The 26,645-nt window shown below is 49.4% G+C and overlaps 2 protein-coding genes across 2 annotated transcripts; one reads left to right on the top strand and one right to left on the bottom strand.

Annotated features, from left to right (window-relative positions):
• Window positions 1-257: 257 nt before the first annotated feature.
• On the top strand, window positions 258-25,878 carry LOC6604426 (fringe glycosyltransferase). The gene is made up of 7 exons (XM_026989881.1): window positions 258-517; window positions 5,750-6,205; window positions 13,711-13,759; window positions 15,169-15,271; window positions 23,569-23,707; window positions 24,734-24,908; window positions 25,001-25,878. The coding sequence occupies exons 1-7, from the start codon at window positions 386-388 to the stop codon at window positions 25,234-25,236; spliced, it is 1,290 nt and encodes a 429-aa protein (XP_026845682.1). The 5' UTR covers window positions 258-385; the 3' UTR covers window positions 25,237-25,878.
• LOC6597145 lies at window positions 22,154-23,517 on the bottom strand. Its single transcript, XM_002022267.2, has one exon. It carries the CDS (start codon window positions 23,451-23,453, stop codon window positions 22,314-22,316), a length of 1,140 nt encoding a protein of 379 aa, XP_002022303.1. The 5' UTR covers window positions 23,454-23,517; the 3' UTR covers window positions 22,154-22,313.
• Window positions 25,879-26,645: the final 767 nt, after the last annotated feature.

Genomic DNA, 26,645 nt, shown 5'->3' with positions numbered 1-26,645 from the left:
GCGCTCTCTCCCTCTCTCTCTCTCTCGCGCCGGCCCACGCTTCCAATTGGAGCACTGAGAGAGCACTGGGCTCTCTTGCCCGATCTCTGTCGCTCTCCCTGCCCGGGGTATGTTTTCTGGTCTTTCTGGTTTCTGTTTTGTTTACGATTTTCGCTGGAACGCCGCCACTCTCGTCAGTTTCGCCCCAAACTTGCAACAAGCAAGACGTATGCGCGCGCGTTGTTTTTTTAACAAAAGCTAAAGAAAAGCTGCAACATTTTTTGCGAGAATTTCCATATAAAGTGTTTGGTATTGGGATTGAGATTGAGACTGAGACAGTGATTGACAAGTACTCGTACGATCGACAGATCGGATCGATGTTCGCGTAGTGCGGTGTGTCCGACATATGATGAGCCTGACTGTGCTCTCGCTGCCGCAACGTTTCAAACGCCTCCTGCAAGCCATGACACTCGCCGTTGCCGTCGTCTATATGACGCTGATGCTCTACCAGAGCGCCTACGGATATCCGGGCATCCAAGTGAGTGAAGAACCCCCCCCATAGGAGTAGAAGAATAGACCTGCCTCTGCGCATGTGCGTGGGCGAGGCACTGGCACTCGCTCTGGCAATTGTCATACGCGGGGATCTGTGGTCCAAATTTGCATGATTCCTGCTCCCGCTCCCGTTCCCGCTCCAAGTCTAAGTCGGAGTCGGAGTCGGAGTCGGAGTCGGCGTCCCTTCCCACCCGATCGTGCACTTTCATAAATCAACGCCGGCGACGTTTGCAGCTGCGCGCATGCGTCCCACAGGTCCGACGTCCGGCTCCGGCCGTTAAAACCTTTTTACGCCCTTGCCTGCGTCTTTGAGGCCGATTCCGAGCTGGAAATGGAGTTGGAGCTGGAGCTGGAGCTGCTGTCCCCCCCTTTGGACTTTTGCCTTGCATATAAAACAGTTTCGGTTTGGGTTTGGTTTTTTCTTTTTAATTTTGTTTTTGCTTTTCGCTGAGATGCCGTCGGCAGAGCGTCGCCAAAGCTTTCAGATATCCCCCGTTCCGTTGCGTTCTGTTCTGTCTGTCTCTCTGTCTGTCAGGTTCTGAGGCACAGGCCCTGTCCCTGTCCCTGTCCTGTACCCCGTTTATTGTTGCTGTTCTTGACTTTTTGTTCGGCTTTGCATAAATTTTTGTGTAATAAAATATTGTGTGCTAATATTACCAGCCATCGGCAGGAAGGAGTGCAGGAAGGAAGAGGGCGGAGTCGTAGCAAGAGTCCGGCTAGTGGAGAGTCGCGTCAGCCATATCCACAGATAACGAATAGCGGAGGCACGTGGGAATTGGCTTACAGCGCAGCTCTTGTTGCATCCAAAAATAGTAAACATTTTGAGCGTTTTGGGAAATGTGAATTCCGCTTGGAATTACATTTTCGGGAATTTTTGGACCACAAAAATTGCAAACCACTTTCTCATAGGATCTCGGAATCAGAGTCTTCCCTCAAGGATCCCAAGTATATTCCTATACTTAAGACAATTTCAAACTATTTAAGTGGAAAAACCTTTTAGAACAAATATTTCCCTTCCGAATTAGCGAATATGTGATAGTTTTGATCCCTTAAGACCTTTTGAAACCATTTCGATCAATGAACCTCTGTGAAAATATATATTTAGTGATTCTCCCCTTTTCGATGAGTAATTCCTGTTGCTGGGGCACGAAATTAGTCACTCTATCTACATTCTGCCCCCCTTTCAAGAGCACTGTTACCTCATATATTATTCCATTATTATAGTAGCCCTCCTTGTCCCTGTCGTATATCCATATATCCAATTTGCAGACCCTGCTCTGTAGCCAGTGTGCTCCTGCACTTGTTTCTCTGTTCCTGCCCCTGCCCCTGCAATTTGCAACTCAATGGCCCAACTTTTGGCTCATCTTTGCCATGTGGTCAGCACTCTGGTAGCTCGTACCTCTGGTCCTCCTCCTCGGTACGAGTAATTCGGCTTCTAGTATAATTAAAAACTTTATGTTTATGTTGTTTTAATTTGGACAACGTTGTGGATGTTGTGGCCTGTTGCTTCTGCGGATCTTACAGCTGTAGTTGTTGTTGTTGTTGTTTTAGTTGTTGTTGCTGTTGTGTTCCCATGTAGTTATTGTTTTGGTGTGGGCTAACCGGAAACCAGACAGAAATGACCAGTGCTACACATACTTTATGCGAGTACATATGTATATACGTATATCTGACTACTAAATGCTTAACCGGATTCAAAAACTGTTGACAACTGCCAGTTTCTGTCTCTATCTCTCTCTCTCTCTCTGTTGCTGTTGCTGTTGTAGCACTTTTCAATTGAAGTTCTTTTTCCATCGCAGAGCAGAGCAGAGCAGAGCCTCCTCTTCCATCAGAGGTCTGTGACTTGTCCCAATTAATTTTTGTAGTTGTTTCTGCTGCTGCTGCTGCTGGTGGTAGTTGTGGCGACCACAAAACTGCATGCAACGTACAATTTGTTTAATTTTTGTGTTGCGCAAAAATAAAACAACAACAACAACAACAACAAAATACTGCTGTTTGTTGACTCGTTTCGGATTCCTCGAAACTGGACAACGCCACTAAACTGTGTCTCGATTCTCGATTTTCGTGTGTGGGGTTTGGGGTTCGGCCTTTCGGGCTGATAAAGCAATAATTTTGAAATTAGGTGTGTTGCCAGCGCTGGGGGGTGGGGCTGGGGCTGGGGCTGGTGGAGCATGTCACGTCTACCATCGCGTGTGACTGACGCATAAATCATAAACGAAACAAATAATAATCGTCAAACGAATTTGTTTAAAGTGGCGCACAGAATGGTGGCGTTTGATGGCCAGTTCCCCTAGAGAGATTGATTCGAGTACCGAAGTAAGATTGCGATTACGATTACGATTACGAGTCGTGGTTTTGGCCCTGGTAAATACATAATGACAACAATAACAGCGACGACAGGCAGGGCTCTCGAGGCTCTCGAGGCTCTCGAGTTGAGGAGCATGCAAATCAGCGAAGACAGAGGACGGCTGCCTGATGATGGGTATGCCTGGGTATGTGCATGGGTATGGGATTCCTGTTTCTGCCACACGGCCCCCGACCGACCGAAAGCAGGTGCCCCAACCGAGTCCCATGCATCCCGGTCTTTCCCATGGCCAAACCAGCTGCAGCATCTCCTCATCTTCTTGCCAACTTGAGAGCCCAAAAAGCTGACGACATTAAGCTGCAGCAAGCGCTTGTAGGCGCCTGATAAAGGCGCAATGTATCTGTATCTTCTGCAGCAACAGCAGCAGCAACAGCAACAGCAACAGCAGCAGCGGCAGAAGAAGTGGCAGCAGCAGAGTATCTTTTGGTGGTCGCTTAATTGAGCCGACTGCCTGCCTGTGTGCATCTTATCTTAGATTTGTATCTTACGGATAATATTGTTAAACAGCATTTAATGAAGATTTTTCCGCTTCTCGATCTTAGGCTCTTCCTTCTCTCTCTCTCTCTCTCTATGTATCTTTGTATCTGTCTTTCTGTCTGCCGCCCAGCTGGATGGCATTTTTCGGGTAGGGAATTCTTTTGATTTTTCGCTGATTTATGTTTTCCGTTATATAAAAATCGTAAGAGATTTACTCATTAATCTTCCGGAGAGTAAGGGGGCGAACGCAGAGTAGATTTGGCGCCCTTTTATATTATTCTCACACCGAAGCACACCTCTCCTCCGTCTGCACCTCTATATGGGCCCCCACCCAGCCAGCCCAGTCTCCAATCTCGTTATTAATTGACATGGAAATGTTTATAAACATATTAATCACTTGGCTAATGAAGCATTAGTCACTGGAGTGGGCGTGGAAGGGGGCACCGGTACCCCTCCGATACGATACGATACCCCAGAGCGTTTTAGATTTGTTCGCATTTGATTTGGTTTCTCTTTTGTATCTTTTGTATCCATCGGATTGTCTCTATTGTACTTGTACTTGTACTGGTAGTGTGTTGTATCTGCCGCTGCTGAAGCGTGTGCAGGCGTGCAGCATATATGGGCACACGTTCCGCCTGTATCTGTATCTGTTTCTGTTTCGGTTTCGGTATCTGTATCCGTATCTGTCGCTTGTTAGTTTCCTCACGTTCCAGTAATTCGCCGCTCGAGCAAAAGTGTCGCAAAGCCTTTGCCTGCTGCGGTTCTCCATGTTCTTCATTTGCATATTATTCTGCTTGCATCATGGCATCCACCGCACCACATTCTAATCCATGCACCATGAACCTTGAATATATCTAGCAATATACGTATATACATATGTGTGGCTCGAACCCAAAGGCTGTGATTGAAAGAGGCGTGTCCCCAGGGGAGGCTTATGCAACCCACTCAACGAACGGCTTTCACTGTCGCTCACATTCGCTCACACGATTCCCGTCACGACTTCTCCCTCAATACGAGTACGAATACTCGTTCGAGTATCTTTCCCGTTCAGATCTTTATTGGAGCTCGCGATTTGTGCTGCTGCTTTTGGCCAAATTAATATTTCAGCTTTTTAATTGCTTGAAACAGCAGCGGCAGCCCATCATCAGATCTTCTCAGCTTTCCAATTCCCAGCAGCAGCCGTTTACACCTGATATGCCACTGTCATATCTCTTCTGTGTTCAGGAAGCGGCAGCTTCTGCCCTGAGACCCGCTCGATGATCGCCGTTTTGGGGCTCAGCTCTATTATATATTGGAACACCGTTTTGTCTGTCCGTCGATCGTGCGGCCATAAAATTCTATGAGACCGCCACAACTTGCGGCTGCTGCTATCAACGGGACAATATCGTGTGAAGCAGCTCCCAAAGGGAGAGGGAGATTCAGTCTTTATTCTGTGAATGGATTTATGACGGAAGTTGGGCTTTCTGATTTGCATAGAGAAACGGAAATTCATTGGGGAAAAGTAGATCGATGGCTTCCAGGGTATTGCCCAGTCGAGGTGTCTCATCATCCGAGTGCTCTGCTGTGCCACTTATCAGCACTCTTCAATCAGAATCGCCTCAAAGCAAAGAGACCACCACCACCACCACCAGCCCCAGCACCAGCACCACTCCCCTGTCTCCACCTGTCCCCATTCCGGTGGGTCATTAAAGAGCGGAGACGGAGACGAAGACGAAGACGGAGGAGATCTGGAAAGAGCAATTGAAGAGCCGCCGCCGACGACGACTACAACGACTACAACGACGACGAGCATTCAACAAAAGCAAATGAACCTGTTATCAGTGGAAATTAATCAAGGGGCAACGAGAAGGGCGAAGAGGGGCGAGGGGAGGAGTGAAGAGTGAAGAGAGAGCGAAGCACCAAAGAGGGGTTCCCTTTCCCGAAGTTCCAATCCCCAGATCCCCCTATCCCTATCCGTATCCCTATCCGTATACCAATCCCAATCCCGATCCCCGTTTCGGTGTTTTCTGTGTGTTTGCTCTTACTCAGCATTTATGAGGGGGAGATGTTGTGGCACTGTTTGTTCTGTTTGTTCTGCCTGCCTCTGCGGCTCATTTGTTTGCCATTGTTGTTTGCCATTGAAGTTCGCCTTTGTTTGCCAGGTGAAAATGCCTCGAACGCCTGCGGAGGCGGACCTGGACCTGTGGATGATGGGTCGTCTCTGGTTCTGGTTCTGTTTCTGTCTCTGCCTCTGCCTCTGCCTATCTGCGGCATAGGCGTCTGTCTTCATCATTTTTTTTTGTTTTGTTTTTTATTGCCCTACGTGCGATTTACACAACAAATTTACATTAACCCTCCCACCCCCACTCTCTTTGTTTCTCCCTCGCACCTTCTTAGGTGCCGCACAGCCAGGTGGATGCCAGTGCCAATACGAATGCCAATACGAATGCCAATGCCAATGCCAATGAACCTGTTGTGACCACACATCGCGACCAGCTGCTGCAGGACTATGCCCTGCACTCGTCCAGCTCGACGCCCACCCAGCCGGCGGCTGCAGCTGCCGCCGCCGCCTCCCCCACCACCGTGATCATCCGCAAGGACATCCGAAGCTTCAACTTCAGCGACATCGAGGTCAGCGAGCGGCCAACGGCCACGCTGCTCACAGAGCTGGCGCGCCGCAGCCGAAACGGGGAGCTGCTCCACGACCTCTCGCAGCGAGCGGTGACAGCGACGCCGCAGCCGCCCATCACCGAACTGGATGACATTTTCATCAGTGTGAAGACAACGAAGAACTATCACGATACCCGACTGGCGCTGATCATCAAGACCTGGTTCCAATTGGCCCGCGATCAGGTGAGAGACTTTGAGACCCTGGAGACGCTAGTACGAGACTCCTCGCGAGACTCCGTGGAAGATCGCAGATTAGCTTGCAGCTAATTTCCCGACTCGTTCCGAGTGGGTGGCCGACAATTTGTGTGGGGCTAAGTGGGGACTAAGGCCAGCTACAAGCGACAGCCCGAGCGCCAAAGGTTGCCACAGATTTCATTTGAAAGATTTGCCAAATCTCCCCGGCCCAGTCTCCCAAAAACCAAAAACAAAAAGCAAAACCAATTTGCATAATGAGTTTTTAAGCTGTCTGGAATTGATTCGATTTTGGATCGGTTTTTATTATTTTGGTTTTGTTTTTTTGCTTTTTTGTTTTTTTTTTGGCTCATTTTGGCTATTTATGATTTCTGTGGCGGTCGCTTAATTGGCCATAAAAATGTCTTCATTCATTTTGTGGCTTAAACTCGCAATTCGTACGAATATATTGGGGATATCCACTGTTTGATGGGGAGGCCCCCTGCCCCCCTGCCCACCCCTCTCCTCTAATGGAGTTTGCTTTTTGCGGCTATAACTGAATGGATAAACGCTTTTGTTTCCGATTTCGTTGGCCCGACATTTAATCGAATTTTGGGCCTCTCTTTCAATGGGTTTTTCGGTTGGGTGAAAGGATGATTGTGGCAGCAGCAAGAGTGCCGCCTCCCCGCCTCCCCTGCCCCCCATCCACCCCCGTCCACCGAGTCCTCTTGCCTGTGCCAACTTATGCAAAATCACGCGTCACAAATGTGTTTCGTTATTGTTTACACAAAACTGCACTCGGCACTGCACAGCACTGCACGGTACTCCTCCCCCGGTGCCCCATTGACGTTGAGTTGCATGCAACAACGAAAACAACAGCAGCGACAGAAAAAACAAAACATCTGAACAGCACACAAATAAATAAGCCCCGAGGGGAATTGCATGTGTGTGCGGGCTATACCTTTTTGAAAATTGTAAAAATGCTTGACGAGCACGTTTCCAGGCAGTTGCCAGCCAGCCCCCCCAAGCCCGAGCCAGGGGGAAATGCTGCAGGGCATGTAGTAGTACTGTTGCATACCCTGTAAATGGCAAAGCACACTGGGGGGTATGCTGGAAGAAGGAAGCGGACCATAGATCGTAGGATAGTGGAAGTACCTCAATGAAAGCCATTTTATACGAGTACTAGTAGAGCCGTGGAGCCATTAAAAGAGAGAGAGAGCGAGAGCGAGAGAGAAGTATGCTGCTAAGCCACACTGGGAAAGAAGCCAGCTGGAACTCCTTCTAGCAGAACTTTCCATCAAGGTGCGGGGTATCCTCTAGTTGTAATATCATTTTTGTTCAACTTTTTCCCTCTCTCATATTTGCTTACTACAGTTGTGGCAGCAGGGGGAGGCAGAGACACTCAATGGGGACATGCAACTTTAAGCTGTAAACGGCTATCGTTATCGGTATCGATGGTTCGCTACCATATCGATTGGTAATTTCCTCACTAAAAACGGCATGGCATCCAGCCATCCATCGATCCATCCATCCAGCCATCCATCCAGCCATCGAGCAACAAGCAAGCATCCATTTCTCCTTGCCCGACAACAACAATTGATCGCTGCGCTGCTTTTGGCCAATTATTTTGATGGAAACTCTGCTGGCTCTTGGCTGTTGGCTGTTGGCTGTGTTGGCCTGTCGATGATGCTGTGTGTCGACTGCTGTTGTTGTTGGCCCGTCATTTGCCGTGTGGTTAACAACAATGTGGAGCAGCGCGACAGGCAACACAGCAACAGCAACAGCAACAGGCGGCAACAACTTCAATGTTGCGTTCGCATTTGATTGGCTGTCGCTGTGGCTGTGCGCCTGCCGCATTTGAAACAATTTGTTGTAATTGCTGTTGGTATTGTTGCTGCTGTTGCTGCTGTTGTTGCTGTTGTTGCTGCTGCTGTTGATTAATGTTTCGCTGTCGTTCATCGTAGCCAGCGCCCATAAAAGGTCCGCCTGTAACAAACCAGATCTGTGGACCCATCGATTACGATTCCGAGCGATTGTCGATTGTGGAAGGAGAAGGTATTACATTAAGGGGTGCTGGTGCTCCTGTGATCGAGAGATCACACAGCCCGTGTGACAAAAGAATGCTCGGGGGTGCACCTCCCTAAGGATTTCCTCAAGAGGTCATGCCTCAGATGAACCTGAACTCCCAGATCATGCTCTAATTGGGGATGTTTTTGCATGAGGGGCTGCTCCTCTACAAAACCCACCGTTTACTCGCAGATCAAGAGATCGGGAACACCGTACGCTCCCTCCTGCCAGTCTGTCTCTCCGGACAGAGCCTTTGATGAATGATTCAAATTTTTCATGCTTACAAATGAGCATAAATTACTGTAAAGAGTTTTGGCCAAAACCGGAGAGGCCCAAACGGAGCTCTCGACTTTGATTGAATGCCCAATGCGGCGGCGGGAAATCGCTTTGCATTTTGGCTTGTATTAGCATTTGGATTTTCCGCCTGAGCCGGGGAGCCGGGGACCCCTGGCACTGACTTTTTGGCTACCGTCTGTCCCGGATTTGCATGCCCCTTGAAAGTCAGTTGCTGCTGTTGCTGGTGCTGCTGCTGCTGCTGCTGTGGCTTCCTCATTTGTTGGGGTCTCCACACAGAGGCACAGAGTCACAGAGTCATAGAGCCACAGAGCAGCCACCGCAAACGCATGTCAAATGTCAGGCAGTCGCTGGATTTGTAGATAGATCGGGGAACACCGACTGACAGCTGTCCGTGGAGTGGTGTGGCATGGAGTGGAGTGGCGTGGAGTGTTTCGAGAAGGGGGTCCGGTCTGCTGCTAGTTGGGCCCCGCTTCCTGTGGGTGGCTGTCCGTGTCTCGATTTGCTTGTCTTGATTTACCATTTACTATTTATTTTTAATGAAGTGCACCGCACGGCTGTATACCCCACGCTGGCTGCCTGACTTATTGTTTGATTGATTCACAGAGAAGTTGGAGTCGACTCGGATCGGTCGGTCGGTCCTTAAGTTTTTCGCTTGGACTTCTCAGAGCTCTGTGGAAAACTATGTCGTAAAATTGTCCGCTTCTCGTCTTGGTGTACGCTTTTCTCTCAGCTAAAAACCCATAACGCCCCATGCGTCACACAGAGCAGTTTGTGGCCAAGTCTCATTAACCCTTCTTCTGCTTGTTGGCTCGCATTTCTCCGTTGTTTTTCGCTTTAATGTGGCTGCCACAAGTTTCAGCACGTAGTAGTGCTCCAGCGACCAGAAGTCGCCGCCAAATCTCCGCGAAGCGTCGCCAGGCATGTTGACAGACAGACAGACAGACAGACAGACAGACAGAGTCCCAGTGTACCAGTCAAGGCCCCGTGATGAATCACTAGATGGGCCAGCGGACAGCGGACAGCGGACAACGGACCCTGTCATCTGCTCATAAATAAGGAAACAGAATCGCGCATATGACAGCCAGAGCTCCGCCTGTCTCTGGTTCCTCATTGTTCAAGTTTTTAGCTGTCGTCCGGTAGCGGGAACTTTGATTTGCCTTCTTCTCGAGAGCCATATGCCATACGTTTCTAGGAGCTCGAGTAGTACATGCCAAATGCCAATTAAAGCTCAATTAATGGACATAGTCTCCACCAAAAGTGTGCCGCCAACGCACAAGAGGCGGTACAGTACGTTTCGCAGGAATAGGCCCTCAGATGTGGGTGGGAGATATGTAGATCTTTTAGTTTAATTCTTTTTGCCAGGCTATATAGTGATGTATGGCACTGTATCTAGCACATAGTCTATGGCACTTATGTACATATATCATATAGTAACAGCCCGTGCCTGGCCTCTTCTCGTGCTCTCATTCCTCTGCTCTTTCAATGCTCTTCAATTGAATTCAATTTCGCATTAAATTGAAATTTCAATTGTTGGCTTTTGGGGGCGACACAGATCCGTCAGACCAGCCGCCGCCGCCGCCGCCGCCGCCGGTCTCCATCCACCCGCATATGGAACTTCCTTTTTAATGTGGAACAGTGCCTGCCGCCAAACATCGGCCATGTGTGTGTGTGTGTTCTTTTATACGGAATTCAATTCAATTTTCGCAATTCCCCTCTCTCTCTCTCTCGTTTATGAGTTCTTAATCACTTTTCCATCACATTAATTGAATGTCGGGCAATGAATCAAATGAATAATATTCCGAGCCTATTCACAGATACATTTGATGCACAACAAATCACACAAGTAATTGATTCATTTGCTTGTTTTCTCTGTTGTATTTAACACTCCCGGGATGGGCATGCCCCTCGGGGGCACGCACAGGCGCGCACGGCACAGGTGAAGACAGAGCTGCCCCCAAAGCCTATAATTAATATCTGGCTGAACCTTTTTGTGGGCATGGGACCGGGATCCCTCGTAGCTGAGAAAGATTACGCAAAATGCGAAACGCCCCTCACAGATCTTGCGGTCGGCTTGGTGCTTCTTGAATTGGGAGACGAATGCCCTGCCCGAGTGCCTGGCCAGCGATGGGAGTCCCAGGAGAATGGAGTTCTGTCTATTGAACTACCAAAAGTCCTTTGGCTTTTACTTTTTCCCTAGTTTTTTGGTCGGATTTGAAATGCAAATTGCGCACTGAACTCGGATGAAGAGTAGTCGCCTCTGGAACTCCGGAACTCTGGAGCTGTGGCACTCTTTTTGGCATTAACCAAATTAGTCACATCCCAGGCGGCTGGCTTATTCATTTGGAAACTTTCACTCGAGTCCGAGTGGACTCCAGCTGCAGCTTGGGCCTCGGCTTGGGCTTGGGCTTGGTCTTGGACAATTTTTGGTAGTTTGGAAAGCATATCCATTGCCTACGCTACACGCCCCTTGTGCATAGATTATAATTTTGGCCACTTTTCGTTTGGGGCTGGCCAATGCACAAAAATGTGGCCGGCCTGAAACCTGGACCTGGACCTGGGACCCCAACTTAAAGCTGTGGGTAGAAGAGCTGGGGAGGGGCTGGGGCTGGGGCTGGGGAGGGGCTGGGGAGGCGCTGCTGTTGGTCCAGATGTAAGGCTGGTCGTCCAGCTGCAAACCGCAGACGGAAAATGCGCGCAGCGGCGGCCGGCCTCGAGGTGCATGCAGCAAACGGCCAAACAGCCAAACAGCCGAACGGCGGCGACGGCGGCTGGCATGGCGGCTGACCGCACCCCACGTGCTTTCAGGTGGGAGCAGAGCAGTGCAGAGCATGGGGCAGTGTGGGGGGCTGCAAGGGTGGGCATTAAATTTTAGCGCGACCGAGAAAAACAAAGCGAACGGGGCAAAAGGCAAAAAGGAAAACGCCAAAAGCCAAAAATGCTTCGATGGTTTGTCCAAATGGTTGGCCACAGAGTTGCCAGCCGGCCAGCCAACCAGCCTGCCTGCCTGCCTGCCTGCCTGCCTGCCTTTGGGGCAACTGCCGCAGCTGCAGTTAGAGACGCAGACGCCATTGAAAATGCATTCATTGTTGGTCCGAGAGTCAGTTAGCCAAGTGCTGGAGCTAGGAGCTGGGGCTAGAGCTGTCGTTTGGCTTGTGCTTTTCCTATGCTGTCGCTGTCGCTGTCGCCGTCGCCGCTGCTGCTGCTGCTGCAGCTCTTTGGGCGCCGAAAACATAACGAATTGTTGTGGCAATCGCTTCGTTCCAATTGAATGCCTGCCACGCCATGAAAATCCAACCTAAACTTGGCTCTCTCTCTCTCTCTCTCTCCCTCTGCCGCTCTCTGCTCTTGGCCATTAAATGCTGGGCCCAAAAGTGTCGGCGAAATTTATGAGCACATGGCAAATCCTTAGCGAAACACTTGAGTCCTCCATCGATCCATGAGATACTCCCATCTCTGAGATTTGTTTGTCAATGTCTTTGAATAGAGTTTCCTGCTTTCAATTAACTTGGCCCAATCGATGCGATGCGATGCGATGCGATGACATACCATGCCATGCCATGCTCTCTCTCTCTCCCTCTCTCTCTAAAGAACTGTATTTATGGGACAGCTCCATCAGTGCGGGGCCGAGTCGAGCCATAAATTTGCGAGACACGTTGTAATGCTGTTTGTCAACGGTTTGAACAGTCACATAAATTAAAAGCTACTCAAGTGCGGACTTGCAACTGCTGCTGCTGCTGCTGCTGCTGCTGCAACAACAATAGGAGCAACTGCAACAACAAGTCTGCAACTGCAACATGGTGTTAACATTTTCGCCCCTAAGGCGGGAGGGAAGAAGCGACTGCGGCTGGGGCAGCCTCCGTCGCCAAAAGAAAAAGTAGAAAAAGTAAACTGCAAAAATCTCGTAAAAATCCATGAAAATTCAGCCAGACGACGATGAAAAACTTTTGCAGCAAGTTGTTGCTGTTGCTGTTGCTATTGCTGCTCTTGTTGCTGTTGCAAGTGGTGTTGCTGTGTGGCAGTTGTGTATAAAGAACTCCAAATGGAGGCACTGGAACTGGAGGCACTGCAACGTTGACTTTCTAACTGTTGCAAGTCGTTTCTCAAAATGCTTGCGGAGCGGGCGTATTGTTTGCCCAAGTTGTTGTTGCCTCTCCTGCCCTGTTACGTCTCCATGCCGCCAGAGAGACAGCAACATGGCTAACAGCAACAGCAACAGCAACAGCAACAACGGTGCAACAGGGCCAACAACAAGCTGTTCGTGTAGTTGTCAAAGCTTTAAAACGATTTTCGCCTGATTTGACACAACGGCAAAAGCAAAAAAAAATACAAAAAAAAAAAAGGTTATTAAGGGAAACCCAGGCCCAGACTCGGGCCGATCCCAATCCCAATCCCAAGGCGGCGGCGGAGGAGGGGAACCAATTGAGTTGTTGGGTTAACAAATTTATTACGAGCAGCGAAGAAAGAGCAACAGATACAGATACAGATACAGATACAGATACATACATACGGCTCGTGTGTAGATGCAAAATAGCTGAATGAATAGGGAATGTCCCACGGAAAACAGCCAAATAGATTAAAGCCCGGGTGGAAAGAGAAAGCCTCCCAGAGACCGACCGACCACTAATGAGGAGGTGTGGGGTCTCGTCGTCCCCCTCCCTCCCTATAAGAACGAAAGAAGAACAGAACCCTACCCTACCGCAGCCAGCGATGCATGGAAAAATGGAACCCGATGGAGAGCCACCGCCAATGTTGACTGATTTCTTTGGGCCACTTGGTTTTTCTTTTGGCTTTTTGCTTGAGTTATTTCTTGAACGGCTCGTAGACGGTATTCGTAGACGTAGAGTGCAAAGCCCGAAGGGTGTGTGGGAATTTTCTTATCTGATTGCCGGACGGACGCTGCTGGCTGATTCTTGTAGGCCGGCAAACGCGTTCGTTTCTTGTTTTGTGTCTTCGAATAATTAAGTTTAAGTCCGGGGCTGTAAAAATCACAAGTGGAAGTGGGTTCCCAGGCTGCTACTTTCTGGTTTCTTGGTTTCTTGGCTGCTCGCTGGCTTGCTGGCTTGGTGGCTTGGTTTTTTCTTGTAATTTACATGATTCATATGCAAATCTCAAATCTGTCTAACTTTGGTTTCTGTTTCTCTTCTCTTTTGCAGACCTGGTTCTTTACGGACACGGATGATCACTACTACCAGGAGAGGACAAGTGAGTAGACAGAAAGAACGAGAGTGAGAGAGAGAGGAAGCCATAAGTTATCCCCCAGTGGCACCCGCACCCGCACCCGCACCCGCGCTTTCTATCCTCCTTTTTTTTTGGTTTTTGTTTTTTGCCCAAAAATAATATACTATATCCGAAAATGGAGAGGATGGAAAAACAAATTTATCACAAAAGAAGTTCTTTATACCTGGAGCTGGACCTGGACGTGGACGTGGACCCTCGACCTCTTACCTTTGGGATTCGATCCAAAATGCGATCCGTTTCGTTGGCTTTGGCCTGTTCTCAATTTAGTTTCACATCAGCCAAGGGCCACGCCCCCAGCACCGCCTAATATTGGCCACTGTCTGTTGGGCAGTCAGCGGCAGCGGCAGCGGCAGCGGCAACGGCAGCAGCAACAAACAATCCGAAAACCGATTAAAGTTTATAAATTCCATCATCTCTATAGACAGAGAGTGGAGGAGGGATACGGGAGACGGGGACTTCATCACTCACCCGCATTTTAATTGAATTGCAGGCTCTGGCCTGCGCTTCGATTTCCAGACTACCAGAAACAGGAGACCAGAGCAGAGCAGAGCAGAGCACAGCATAGCAGAGCAGAGCGAAGCGGAGGAGAGTTTAATTAAAAAAAAGTTCAAATTTCAATTTTTGGCTTAAACAACAAATTGTACATATATTCCATTTTTGCATACACTCCAGCAGACAGGCACACACACGCACACACACAAAGAGCAGAGAGCAGGCTGAGACGATCTCAGGTTTCACAGACGCAGACGCAGACGAAGACGGAGACGCAGTCTCCTCTTTGGGGCCCTGCGTTTTTGGTATTTTGATTAGGCCGAAAGCTGGCCGAAAGGATTCTGCTAAACACGCTCGGGGATTTTGAGTTATGTGTGTGCCTGTGCTGCCGCTGCCCGCCTGCCCGCTAGCCTGCCTCTGCCGGACTGGACAAAGGATAAGTTCTCTCTCCCTCCCTGTGTCCGAGTGTGTTCTTAAGTATTTCAACAATTTTCATCCAATTAAGGCGCAAAAGTTTTTGTGCGTTGTGCTCTGCTTTCAGTGCCGCTCCTGCCCTTGCTGCTGCCCTTTCCCTGGGCTTGCATCTTTATCGGCGGCGGCGGCTGTCAAACGATACAAAATGTATCCGCTGGATATGAGCGGCATTCTCGACTAACAAGCTACTGTTCGGGTGCCCCGTCTCCTGTTTTGGGGCGATATGAACTTGGCCTTTTAGTTAATTAACATAGAAGTGGAACCATGCCACTGCCACTGCCACCGAATGGCTGTTCCCTGCTCCCTGTTTCTTCTTTGGCTTCTGCTTAATTACCAATCTTTATCAAAATGTTTAAACCCCCCTTTCCTTCTTTTCCCTGTTCTGTTCTGTTCTCTCTCCGTTCCAGAGGGCCACCTCATCAACACCAAGTGCTCCCAGGGCCATTTTCGCAAGGCGCTCTGCTGCAAGATGTCCGCCGAATTGGATGTCTTCCTGGAGAGCGGCAAGAAGTGAGTATACAGATTGCAAATTGCAAATATATACATATATCTACACACATACAATATTGATTGGGGGGCACCCATATGGGAGTGAGACCTCGTATTCGCGTACTCTCGTACTCTCGTAGTCGTACGTGTGGTGCCTCGTACGACTTCAATTTCATGCAGAATTACTGCATTAGCCCGGACAGCGAGCGGCCGGGCAGCGAGCGGCAAGAGGTCATGTTGCAGATGGGTATGCAGCATCATAATGCTGTATTGTACGTACTGCTGCTGCTGCTGCTGCTGCCTGCAGGGCCTCCTAAAATGTTGTCATATTTGCCAGCTTAATGTTCATTCGATGCATTTCTGTTAAACAACTTGAAGAGGCATCTCCGAGAGCAATGACTCCTTGCCTGTGGCAATGTCTATGGCTGCTGCTGTTGCTGCTATTGCTGCTGTTTCTGTAATAATAGACTTTAATGCTTTTAATAAGCGACCGCAGAAGAAGCCCATCACAGCAATCTATCCATGGGCAATGGCAATACAAAACACCCAGTTCTCGGGCGTTCTCTCCTCGACTCGCTCTTGGCTCTGTGCTGCAGCTGCCATGCGTTCTAATTTGCGCAATTAAGACGCTGCAACAGCAGCAAACAGCAGCAGCAACAGTGCCCCAGCAGCAATCCACTCAAAACTTGTCCAGCGACCGCAACCAGAGAATAAAAGGAGCGGACCAGAAAAAGACACTTCAACTAGCGCCCAAAGGAGCAGCCTAGACATTCTACTCGTTTTTGAGATACCCTTCTTGGCAGCGTGTCTTCTGATTTTAGCAAGACGTTTGCTATTCAGCTAAAGCAATAGTCTTTGCTATATCCAACGAAGGAACGATCAATCTGTCAGGGTATCAAGAGCCTTGCAATCCAAAAGCTTGCCTTCTTTTCTGGTTTTTGCTTTTGCTGTGACTGGGGCCTCTCCCTCCCTTTTCGCTTATTTGTAATTACACTGAGAGCACCAGCAGCAGCAACAGCAGGGGAGGGGGAGAGGGAGGGGGTGCTACCAACAGAGGGGCACACAACATCATCCAGAAATCTAGAACAACTTGGACATGCTCGGACTCTAGATGATGGAGGATGGCGATGACGACTGGTTGGCTGGATGGGGCTTGCTGGCCTGCTGGCTGCTGCTTTCATCTTAAGTTGACTTGCCGTTTTGGCTTAGAACTTGAAACTGTCATTATACGAGCGCGGAGCATGCAATCAATAGCTTGCAACTGCAACTGCAACAACAACAGGCAGCAGCAGCAACAGCAACAGCAACAGCCACAGCCACAGCAACAACACCAAGCAGCAACGATTTGTGTTGCTGTTGTACAAAACTGAAATAAAATAAATGAGCAGCAATGAAAATGTGCAGTTATGAGCCAGATGAGGCATGAGCCATGAGGCTGCCACACTGGCGCTGCTGGTGGCTGCTTCTTGGGTCCCGAAATGGTATCAGGTGGCACAGGAAACCGAACGGACGGACGGTCGGTCGGCCGGGCAGGCAGGCATCCTTCTTGGCTGATTGGCAACGTTTAAAACTTTGCTCATGTTGCGACGAGAAGCAGCAGCAGCAGCAGCAGCAGCAAACAGCAGCAACATATTGAGGATCCTCTGGATCCCGAAACAAAAATCCAGGCGAAACATGAAAAAGAGGTTAATTAACGTGCATTCGAACTGGCAATTATGCCACGCTGTGTTGCCCCCCGCTCTAGTCTCCAGTCACCAGTCTCTCTTTACAACGCCACGTTACTGCTGCTGCTGCTGCTGTGCGTACAGCAACAACATGTTGCATGGAATTGCAGTCTGGTGGCTGGCAACCGTGGGGCGTCTCCGTCTCCAGGCCCCAAAGTAGCTCTATTAAATGCAAATCTGACCAGTTCTTTTAATTGCGTTTTGTTACGCGACGTAATGCAAATTTATTTGCCATAAAACATGAATTATTTGCCCCACTGTGCGAACGCGGGCACCAGGGGAAGGAACCGAACCGAACCGAACCGAACCGCCTTTCCGTCTTGAATCGCCTTGAATGGCTAATTGCAGTGGCAGCAATGTTGTTGCAGCGGTGGCAGTGGCAGCAGAGAGCAGCCATGTTGTTGTCGGTGTTGGGTATCCATTATAATGCCGAACAATTAGTGCAATTTAATTAAAGTTACAACAGCAGCAGCAACTGCAAGTCATAGAAGACAGACAGCAACTAGGCGATGACCTGGCACGTCACTCCTCTATCTCCAGTCTCCAATCTCCCATACCCAAGCACCTCCTCCTACTCCAAATCAACCGACAGCCAGTCATCAATTATAGACCCCCGCTCGGACAGTGTTCATAAAGAAATTCCACATTTGGGGCGCCAGAGGTGTTTACGGGAAAGGGTGCGTCCCACTGTGCGCGACAGTGGAGCGTTCGGAGCCTTGGCTCCACGATTTATTAATTAGTTTTGTGTGTTTTTTCGACTCTAAATTCCTTTCTCGAAGCTCGGGCCAGCCGCCTAATCTTATTCGATTTATTCGTTTCAAGTTCTAATTTATCTTTTGTTTCTGCCCAGACTCGGATTCGGACTCGCGTTCGAATTGAGTTTGGGTTTGGGGTTTGAGGTTGGGCGTGTGTGTGTGCCACACCTCACCTTACGAGTATGTATCCAGCAGATACTCGTACGGCATGGCGAACTTGTCAGGCAATTGTATAAACAGCCACTTATCTGATTGCAGTCCGAGGTTGACTGCGGGACTGCGGGACTGGTCTCCCTTTCGAATGACGCATCCCATGGATCCAGATCCACATCCACATTCACAACCCGGGGAGTACAGACGAGTGCGGCACGTTTCGTAATCAACATTTTGACATAATAACGGCATATCAGCTCCCTTCCCCTTTGGGTAATTACAACACGTAATATGCGTAATATTCACAGCATAAAATGTAAATGGAACAAAGAGATATGGAGATGGGGATAGCGGTGGCGGTGGCGGTGGCGGTGGCGATGGAGGGCCCAAGGATGGGCCCATCAGCGGCATCAATCAAGGCAAAGTCAAAGAGAGCTCCCAGAGAGCTCCCAGAGAGCTGTTGTGGAGCTGCCAAAGCCAACGCCAAAGCCAAAGCCGAGACTGGCTCGAAACTGAGGCCAAAGTCTGTCTCATGATGATAATGATGTTACATGCTACTTCAATTTTTGGCCCCTTCTGTGTCAGTGTTGCCCCTACCCCCCCTGTTGCCTGCTGCCTGTTTTGTGGGTGCGTGGGAATCGAATGATTCCACTCCACTCCGCTCTGGCCCGGCCCGGCCCGGCCTGGCCATCAATGAAATTTCCCAGGGTAAAAGAGAGGCGCCCTTTCTCCACCCTTCTTCGACTGACTGCCACCACCGCAACTTGTTGCTCTGCTAATCCCCAACACTGAGCCGCAATAAAATAATAGAGAAAGACAGACATACATACAGCAAAGCCGCCGCAGCAGGCAGGCAGACAGACAGACAGACAGTCAGTCAGTCACACACTCAATATCCATCTAAGGCTGCGACATTTTTAATCGCTGTTCGTAATGCACTCGCTGGATGAAATGCAATGGAGGATTTTCTCTGGTGGGGCAGAGGGGCAGAGCACATGAGCATTCCGTGGCATACTCGCACTCGCACTCTCGTATGTGGAAAGCCAGCAGCAGCAGATGTAGTGGCAATGTGTGAGAAAATTTTCCTTCTTTCCACGGGTGTTTTTTTTTTTTTTGCTTTTTGCGGCCAGGGGCAACTATTTATAGAGAGAGAGAGAGAGATGCGTGTGAAGTGTGGAGACTTTTCCTTTAGGGGAAAAGAACCACCAACCGGGGCGACACTTCCCCAAGCCATTTTAGAGAAACGCATCCATTTCATTTATTTGCCACTTGTGGCAGGCAGCGACAACAGAGACAACAACAGCAACCGCAACAGCAATCCCCATTATCCAATTGATTCGATGGCAGAGGCGACAGCGGACCTTCAACGAATGTTGACAAAAAACAAAAAAACAGGAAAAAAGAGCTGAAATCTTTGTCAGAATTGTGGCAGCGGAAGCAGGCAATTTGCGTGCAACTGTTGCAACTGTGGCAACTGCAACTGTAGCATTTGCATGCGGAGTTTTCATTAGGAAATGCAATTGCATTTGATAGATACTCAGGCGGCTCCAGAGACTCCACTCTCAACATCCGGGAAGTTGTTGGCGGCTGAGAGGGAGACAGAGCTCTGCTTTGCTCCACATTTCAATTAGCGCCTCCCACAGCTACAGCTTCAGCTACACTCCCACATACAAAGCCACCCACGAGCAGAGCATAATCGCCGACAATTGCCTTCAATTTGCAGCCAGGCTGCTTGTGCATCCACAAGATACATTCAATTCACACTTGAGCCGCTGCCGCGGAATTAATGATTTGCTTTTGTCAGGGCGCGGACCAGAGCGGGGCATGAGGCATGAGGCATGGGGCATTTGACAAATGCACTTCAATTGTTCTCTTCAGTCGCTCAGAAGTGAAACGCTTTTTGTATCTGCCACAGATCAGCGGGTGCGCAGGCGTGCAGCAGCTCCACCAATAAATCTCTGACTCATGGCTGCACTTAAAGATGAAAGCAAACTGCATCCAAAATGGGAAGATTAATTTCCCTTTCGCTGTTGTCTCTGTCTCTCGGACTCCGTCTTCTGGCTGTTGTCTCTGTTAATGAGGCAGACATCGGACATCGGAGATCGGACGTCGGACAGCGGACATTCTGGGTGATTTGAGTGGTCGGACGGGGGAACTCCTGCTTAATGTAAATATCTTGTTGTCTGTTGGTTTCCCTTCCCCGGCACGACCACGACCACGACCACATTGATTTGTATCAATCCGCGAAACTGGCATCCGAAAGATACATATAAAACATACTCGCCTCGAACAGCTCCCCGTCCAGCAGATGACAGCTGACTTATTGCTAATTGCAACAGCCTCTCGAAGGCGAGAGAGAGAGAGAGAGAGGGGCAGAGAGAAACCCGAACGAAATCAGTTCGTCATCGTCATCCACTGGGCATTGGGCATTGGGCACTGGATTTTCGGCGATCGCTTATCTTTCGCCTGCTGTCAAAATACTTTTAGCGCTGCCTGTGTGCACCACAACTTAGTTGCCTCTGCAACGGTCTCTCTCTCTTAATGCGAAATCTATTAAGACTCCGGCCGGGACTCCCCATCCCCGTCACCGTCCCACACCGCACATCGCACATCGCACAGTTTCTCCTTCTGCTCTCGAGTTGAAGTGCCCCGTCAATCATTTTTTATTGTGGCTCCAGACATAAACTCATTTCGCCTGCTATGTGGCACGGACTTGGTTGAACGGGATTGGGAATGGGAATGGGAATGGTATGGTATGGTATGGAGTCAGCCGCCAACGCCCCGGGAGCGGGTTTTTGGGGCAGGATGGAGAGCAGAAAAAGCAACAGCAGCTGTCTGCTGATCGAAATCTGCCCACATCAGAGCAGCGGCGAATAATTGGAAAAACAGCTATGGAAATAAACTAAACCAAAAGTTTGCACTCGTTTCGTATTTCAATGGCCAAACGCACACGCACACACACACACACACACACACACGCATGCATTTCTCAGATACAAAGATAGACGCCACACACAAGAAGAGTTCTCTTTTTGCTGCAAGGGAGAGAGAGAGGGAGAGAGTGGAACCAACGATCCACCGATTCCCGAATCGATAACCCAAAGAACCTCCAAATGAAAACATTTTCATAAATGCCACAAAGACATCAGAGTGGGGCAGAGGCAGGGAGGAGGGGGGAGGAGGGGCATACGAGCGTTAATTAAACGACAACGAACATAAAATAGCGGCTAGATTTCAATTTGGAAAACCAGGGAAAGCCGCATCAGGGGAAACCGAAGACAGCTGGCGGGACACAGGAGTCGGGGCTGGTGGGGAGATGGGTTATGCTCTGCGCATAATTAAGCAAATTAAACGCGCATTTTTATGCGTCACGAAGCGACTCCAAGCGGGGAAAGACAGCAGAGAGGGAGGGGGGTGGGGGGGCTGCCGTTTCGCACAGGTATCGCATGTGGCAGCCACAACATCAGCAGCCACAGCAGCAGCAGCAGCAGCAATAGACACAACATCGAAACAGCAGGCAATTTATGAATGCCAGGCTTAGGAGTAGTATCTATGTATCTATCTACCCCCCCCTGTACACACACAGACAAACTCTGCCTACCTCCCTCCCTGCCATCCCTAGTATCGCGGCTTATGCAATAAAAATTATATTAAATTACCCAACGAGACGCCAAGACAAGAAACACACAAGACAAGCCATTGCCAATCCTCCAATCCTCCAAGATTCGATTCGATTTTATTGAATACTTATGGGCTCAACGAAAGTTGCTGCCAGGCGAAACGGCAAGAGGCACAAGCCGACGAGGGGGATACCCTGCAGGACCAAAGAGTAGTGGAAATGGTGCCAAGGGCACTACTATTTCAGGAGATTTCCACGAGTATTTAGCTTTGTTTTCGCAACCCCCCTTCAGGGCTCTCCCAGCATTCTCCAACAGATATTCTGATTTCTTGTGGCGAAATTCCATTGCTGTCAAGATCATTGCAAAGTCGAGGATCCCCTGCCTCGGATCGGACCTCGGCACCCAGGCTGGCTGGCACTCTCCGTCTCCGTGGTCAGCGGTCGACCTTTCAGCTGCCGCTTAATGCCATCATTAGTCCACCGCTGGCTACCGGATATGGCTGATCGTTTGTCACTATAAAAACTGCAACTGCAACTGGGAGGCCGGGTAGGGGACCGCGATCGCTATCTCCTTCCTCTTTTGCCTCCTCCGTGGCTGGCTGCACGGTAATTGCAATCTAAATTAGTGCACTTTTTTGTACGCTTCTGTTGCTTAGCGGAAACAGCCTTGAGAGTGGCCTGAGAGACGAGGGGTCTTATGTTTTATTGCTTAAACGAAACGATTTGGATTTGGGTTTGGATTGGGATTGGGATTGGCATCGGGACTAACATATGGTGAACAGTGGGGTGGGGTGGTCAGGGGCGGGCAATAGTTAACCAGAATAACAGGAATTACGCAGACCGTAGATGGTGTCATTGGCTTCGGGCAGTTTGCATACCTTCCCGTGGTGGGGGCGGTTGAGTCGGGAGGCAAGAACGTCCAGGTCGAGGTTCTTCAAGCGCACCATCAGAGTGGGCTCCTTCTCGAGGGAGCGGCACACGAGGTTCTTGTGGCAGTGGACCGGCTTTGAGACCACGGACGGGTGTCCGCGAGCGGGGGCGTCGGGCAGCAGGCCAACGACCTGGGGGCCAACATCGGCGCCGACACGGGTGCTGCCGCAGGAGATGCAGCAGAGGCCCGAATTGATGAATCCTGCGGCCCGCGGGCAGGTCTCCTTGTTCTCGATCATGCGCAGGCGCATTTCGATGTCGTCGAAGCGATCGCGGATGTACATCTTGAGGGCCGGCATGTGGACCTTGTCCAGCTTGCTGTCCAACATGTCCTGCAGCTCCTCCATGGTGCCGATGAAGGTCATGTTGTACTCCTGCAGCTGGATGCGCAGGCTCTCGATCTCCATGATGCACTGCTTGATCACCTCGAGGCGCTGGAAGAGCGCTTCGGTCTGGCGCAGAAACTCCTTGAGGGTCTCGTAGAACTTGTCCAGGCGCTTGCCCACCTCCTCCATTTGAAGGAGGATGGGGCCGGCGATTTGGCGCATCAGTTTCTTCATGAAGTCGACGTTGGCCAGCAGGCTGCAGGCGATCTTGTTGTCCTCGTCACAGGTGGTGCAGAGGTCCTCGCAGGGCGAGGCGTACTTCTCCCACATCTTCGACTGGAACTTCTTGCCCTTGGCCTGGTTGCAGACACGTATCTGCTTGAAGTGGCACTCCAGGTTCTTCTCCAGATCCGCGATGCGCTTCTCCAGCTGCTCCACCTTGCCCAGCTGCTCCGAGATGGGCACAATGGCCGCCACGTCGAAGGGCAGGGGCGAGTACTTGGACTGCTCCAGTATTCGCTCCATGCACTTGCCCTCGAACCCGCCAATGGTCACCAGATCGTCCTGGCAGTTCAGTTTCTTCAGCAGCACATTCAGCAGACTGTGCAGCACCGCCACATTCACGTGTGTCATCTCCGGCACACCCACAGCAATCCTCACCAGCTGCTCCAGCGTCAGTTCCACGTGGGAGGGCATATCGTCTACTTGTGTATTTTTTTTTACGGGGAAAATTCGAATGTGGAATATGAATGTGATGTTATCGATACGAATTTTAGTAATGAATGCTCTACTATGTTCTCTCTCGTTCCAGGTGGTTCTGTCACTTTGACGATGACAACTATGTCAATGTGCCGAGACTGGTGAAACTGCTCGACGAGTACAGCCCCAGTGTGGACTGGTATCTGGGCAAGCCGAGCATCTCCTCGCCGCTGGAGATCCACTTGGACAGCGTAAGTGCAAATCCCTGTTATTTCTGCCCATTTTCCTATACGTAATTACAAGTTTTTGCCTCGTCCAGTCCCGTCCCGTCCCGTCCCGACCCGTCGCTACGATCGCCTTTCTCTCTCCTCCTTCGCTTCGAACAACAGGCTTGGTCGGGCCGGGCCGGGCCGGGCCTTGTGTTATTTATGTGGCCGCCCGGGCCATTTGTCTATGCCGCCATTTGGCTTACAGCTGCCAGCGCAGGCTATCATTAATAACCGATATGATCTGGCGCGGCAATAGCAACAACAGTAATAGCAATAGCAATAGCAAAAGCAAAAGCCATAGACGTAGTCAAAGCCATAGCCATAGCCATAGCCATTGGGCCAGAGCAGCAGCCAGAGCCTGAATCTGAATCTGAATCCGATTCCGAGCCTCTGAGCCCGTTCCCATTCCAGACCATTTGAAATATCGCCCCAGCTGATCCCGCAATGAATGTGGCTGCCACAGTTTTGTCGGCTTAGGCCAGAGTTGCCAGGGATGGCGATTGATCGAAGAGAAATTTAGTAGCAGACCTCTCGGGCTCTTTCGGTCGAGTGGGGACTCCATTCCAGCCCTGAACGCACCTCCATACCTAATTAAAAAATAAACCCCAAACTTTACGCTTGATTTGAGGACCAAAAACCAAAACCAAGGAGCGGGAGCCAGAGAGAGGCCAAGAGTGGCAAGAGGGAGACGAGATCCTGTGCAGGTCTCGACTTACTCTTTGGGCCGGAGACCCACGTATTAAGTTTCCACCTCGCACATGTCCATTTACATGGTCAATTAATCATATACGAGGTGCATGGGCCAGTTTTCGGGTTTTTGGGTTTTTTTGTGGTGTTTTTTTTTTTTTTTCATTTTGAGGCAATTTTCTCTGGGCCATTGCCAAACCAAAACGAAGAAAAAATGGATTTTTATCCAAGTTTATCCTTTGCGCTGCTCATCCTCGTCCCCATTCATAAGCCAGTTCTTCCGTTAATATTCCCTTTCTCTCGGCTCTCTCCTCTCTGCAGAAGAACACGACAACCAACAAGAAGATAACCTTCTGGTTCGCCACTGGCGGCGCTGGCTTCTGTCTGAGCCGGGCCCTGACGCTCAAGATGCGCCCCATAGCAGGTGGCGGCAAGTTCACCAGCATCGGCGACAAGATACGCTTTCCGGATGATGTCACAATGGGTTTCATTATAGGTGAGTACACTCTAAGGACACTCTGCAGAGGAAACTGGCCCAGGGACTAACTGTTGTTCTTCCTTTGTGTTTGTTCTCTTCAATCTCCGCAGAGCATCTTCTGAAGGTGCCCTTGACGGTGGTGGACAACTTCCATTCGCACTTGGAGCCCATGGAGTTCATACGCTCCGATACGTTCCACGATCAGGTGTCCTTCAGCTACGCCCACATGAAGAACCAGTGGAACGTGATCAAGGTGGATGGCTTCGATCTGAAGACGGATCCCAAGCGCTTCTTCTCCCTGCACTGCCAGCTATTCCCCTACTTCAGCTTCTGTCCGCCCAGATGAGTGTCCGCCGGAGTTCCCAATGGGTCCGACGGATCCTCCATTTGGCTGTTTGCAGGCACACGCCCGCCCCCCCCTAATTCGGTTCAGAACCGATCTGGCAGGCGTCGAAAAACCAATCTCGCCACTGTGATCTAACATTTAAGGTGTAAACTGTAAAGTACTATACGAATAACGAATGATAAATGATGAATAATGAATAATGAACGATGAACGATGGTTCTGTACATATATATATAATTTTTTTTTTTTAAATGAAAGTTGTGCTTCCTAAAGGTATAAGGTTTACTGTATGTACAATCTGTGGATCGACATTCGCAGATCTTGCAATTCCAACACACTTCCAAGTGCTTCCCTATAGCCTGTAGTAAAACGGATTCTTCCAATCAGCTTAGCCGTTAGTTAAATTAATCGTCTAGTCTACGTTTAGGTTTTTTTTTTTTTATTTTTGCGCTTCCAAACAGAGCACGACTATAGGCTCTATAACACTTGCCCTCTGCTGTCGTAGTCCGTGGCAGTTGTGTAATACTGTAATGCAGTCTAATAATCGCCTAAACTAGCTATACTCATAGGTATATGTATGTGTGTAAATAGTGGATCTATTGGCCCCAAGATTTGTGTAAAGAAATTTTTTTTTTGGTTAAACAATTTGTTAATTTTTAGTTTGCTTGAATAAAAATGATATGATATATATTACGTGAAGTGTATTTGAATTTGGCATGGGATTTCTTTTCCAGAGCCGTTATGGGTGGCAAGAAATTATAAAAATGAAGAGGATTAACGAGAGACTACGGATCAATCGGTTAAAGGCGATTGCTATCTTCACAGAGCCCTTCTCTGAGGTTTTTATCGTTCTATTCTTTTCAAATCAAATTGACCATCGTTCCGTATGGTGCATATCCTTGTTTTGTATGCATTTTATTCCATAAACATTTATTGAATTTCATTTCCATGACTTTGCATGTTGTTAAAAATTGAGCAAAAAATAAAAATAAGGAACAGTAAAATTTTTGTTCTTCTTTTTTGTGGGTTCCATATTGAATACTGAATATATCGAACTGCACTGGACACCGAAAATATTGCCTCGAAAAAATATTGATTGTGCAAGCAGCATTTGAAAGTGGAAATATCCAGCGAGGGTCCTGCAATGTCGATGTTTTTGTCGACTTTTCGGCGGGTCCATGTAGCTGCGGGCCACGGCAGCTTATCGGCTCCGTGTCACTTAACATTCTGTCTACTTGTTGGGTCGACCGTTTCCTGCTGCGGCTGGGGCTGTGGCAGTGGCAGTGGCGCACATTTTGCATTTTTCGAAAATTCGTTGTTAATTAACGCTAAAAGCCATGTTTAAGCCGCTAAAGCGTTAACTTTTAACGATATGGATCAGAGCCGGAGTCGGAGTTGCAGGCAGAGAC

Source organism: Drosophila persimilis, unplaced genomic scaffold, assembly GCF_003286085.1.
Source record: "Drosophila persimilis strain 14011-0111.01,24,50 unplaced genomic scaffold, DperRS2 tig00000431-arrow-pilon, whole genome shotgun sequence".
Lineage (NCBI taxonomy): Eukaryota > Metazoa > Arthropoda > Insecta > Diptera > Drosophilidae > Drosophila > Drosophila persimilis.
The sequence above is the reverse complement of the archived record's forward strand: the minus strand, read 5'-3'. Positions and strand labels throughout refer to the sequence as shown.

Bases quoted from the DNA above. Each gene is read 5' to 3' on its own strand.
- LOC6597145 (XM_002022267.2), bottom strand. From the start codon at position 23,453: ATGCCCTCCCACGTGGAACTGACGCTGGAGCAGCTGGTGAGGATTGCT.
- LOC6604426 (XM_026989881.1), top strand. From the start codon at position 386: ATGATGAGCCTGACTGTGCTCTCGCTGCCGCAACGTTTCAAACGCCTC. The intron at 13,760-15,168 runs GTGAGTAGACAG...TCTCCGTTCCAG, and splicing joins CTACTACCAGGAGAGGACAA to AGGGCCACCTCATCAACACC. The intron at 23,708-24,733 runs GTAAGTGCAAAT...TCCTCTCTGCAG, and splicing joins TGGAGATCCACTTGGACAGC to AAGAACACGACAACCAACAA.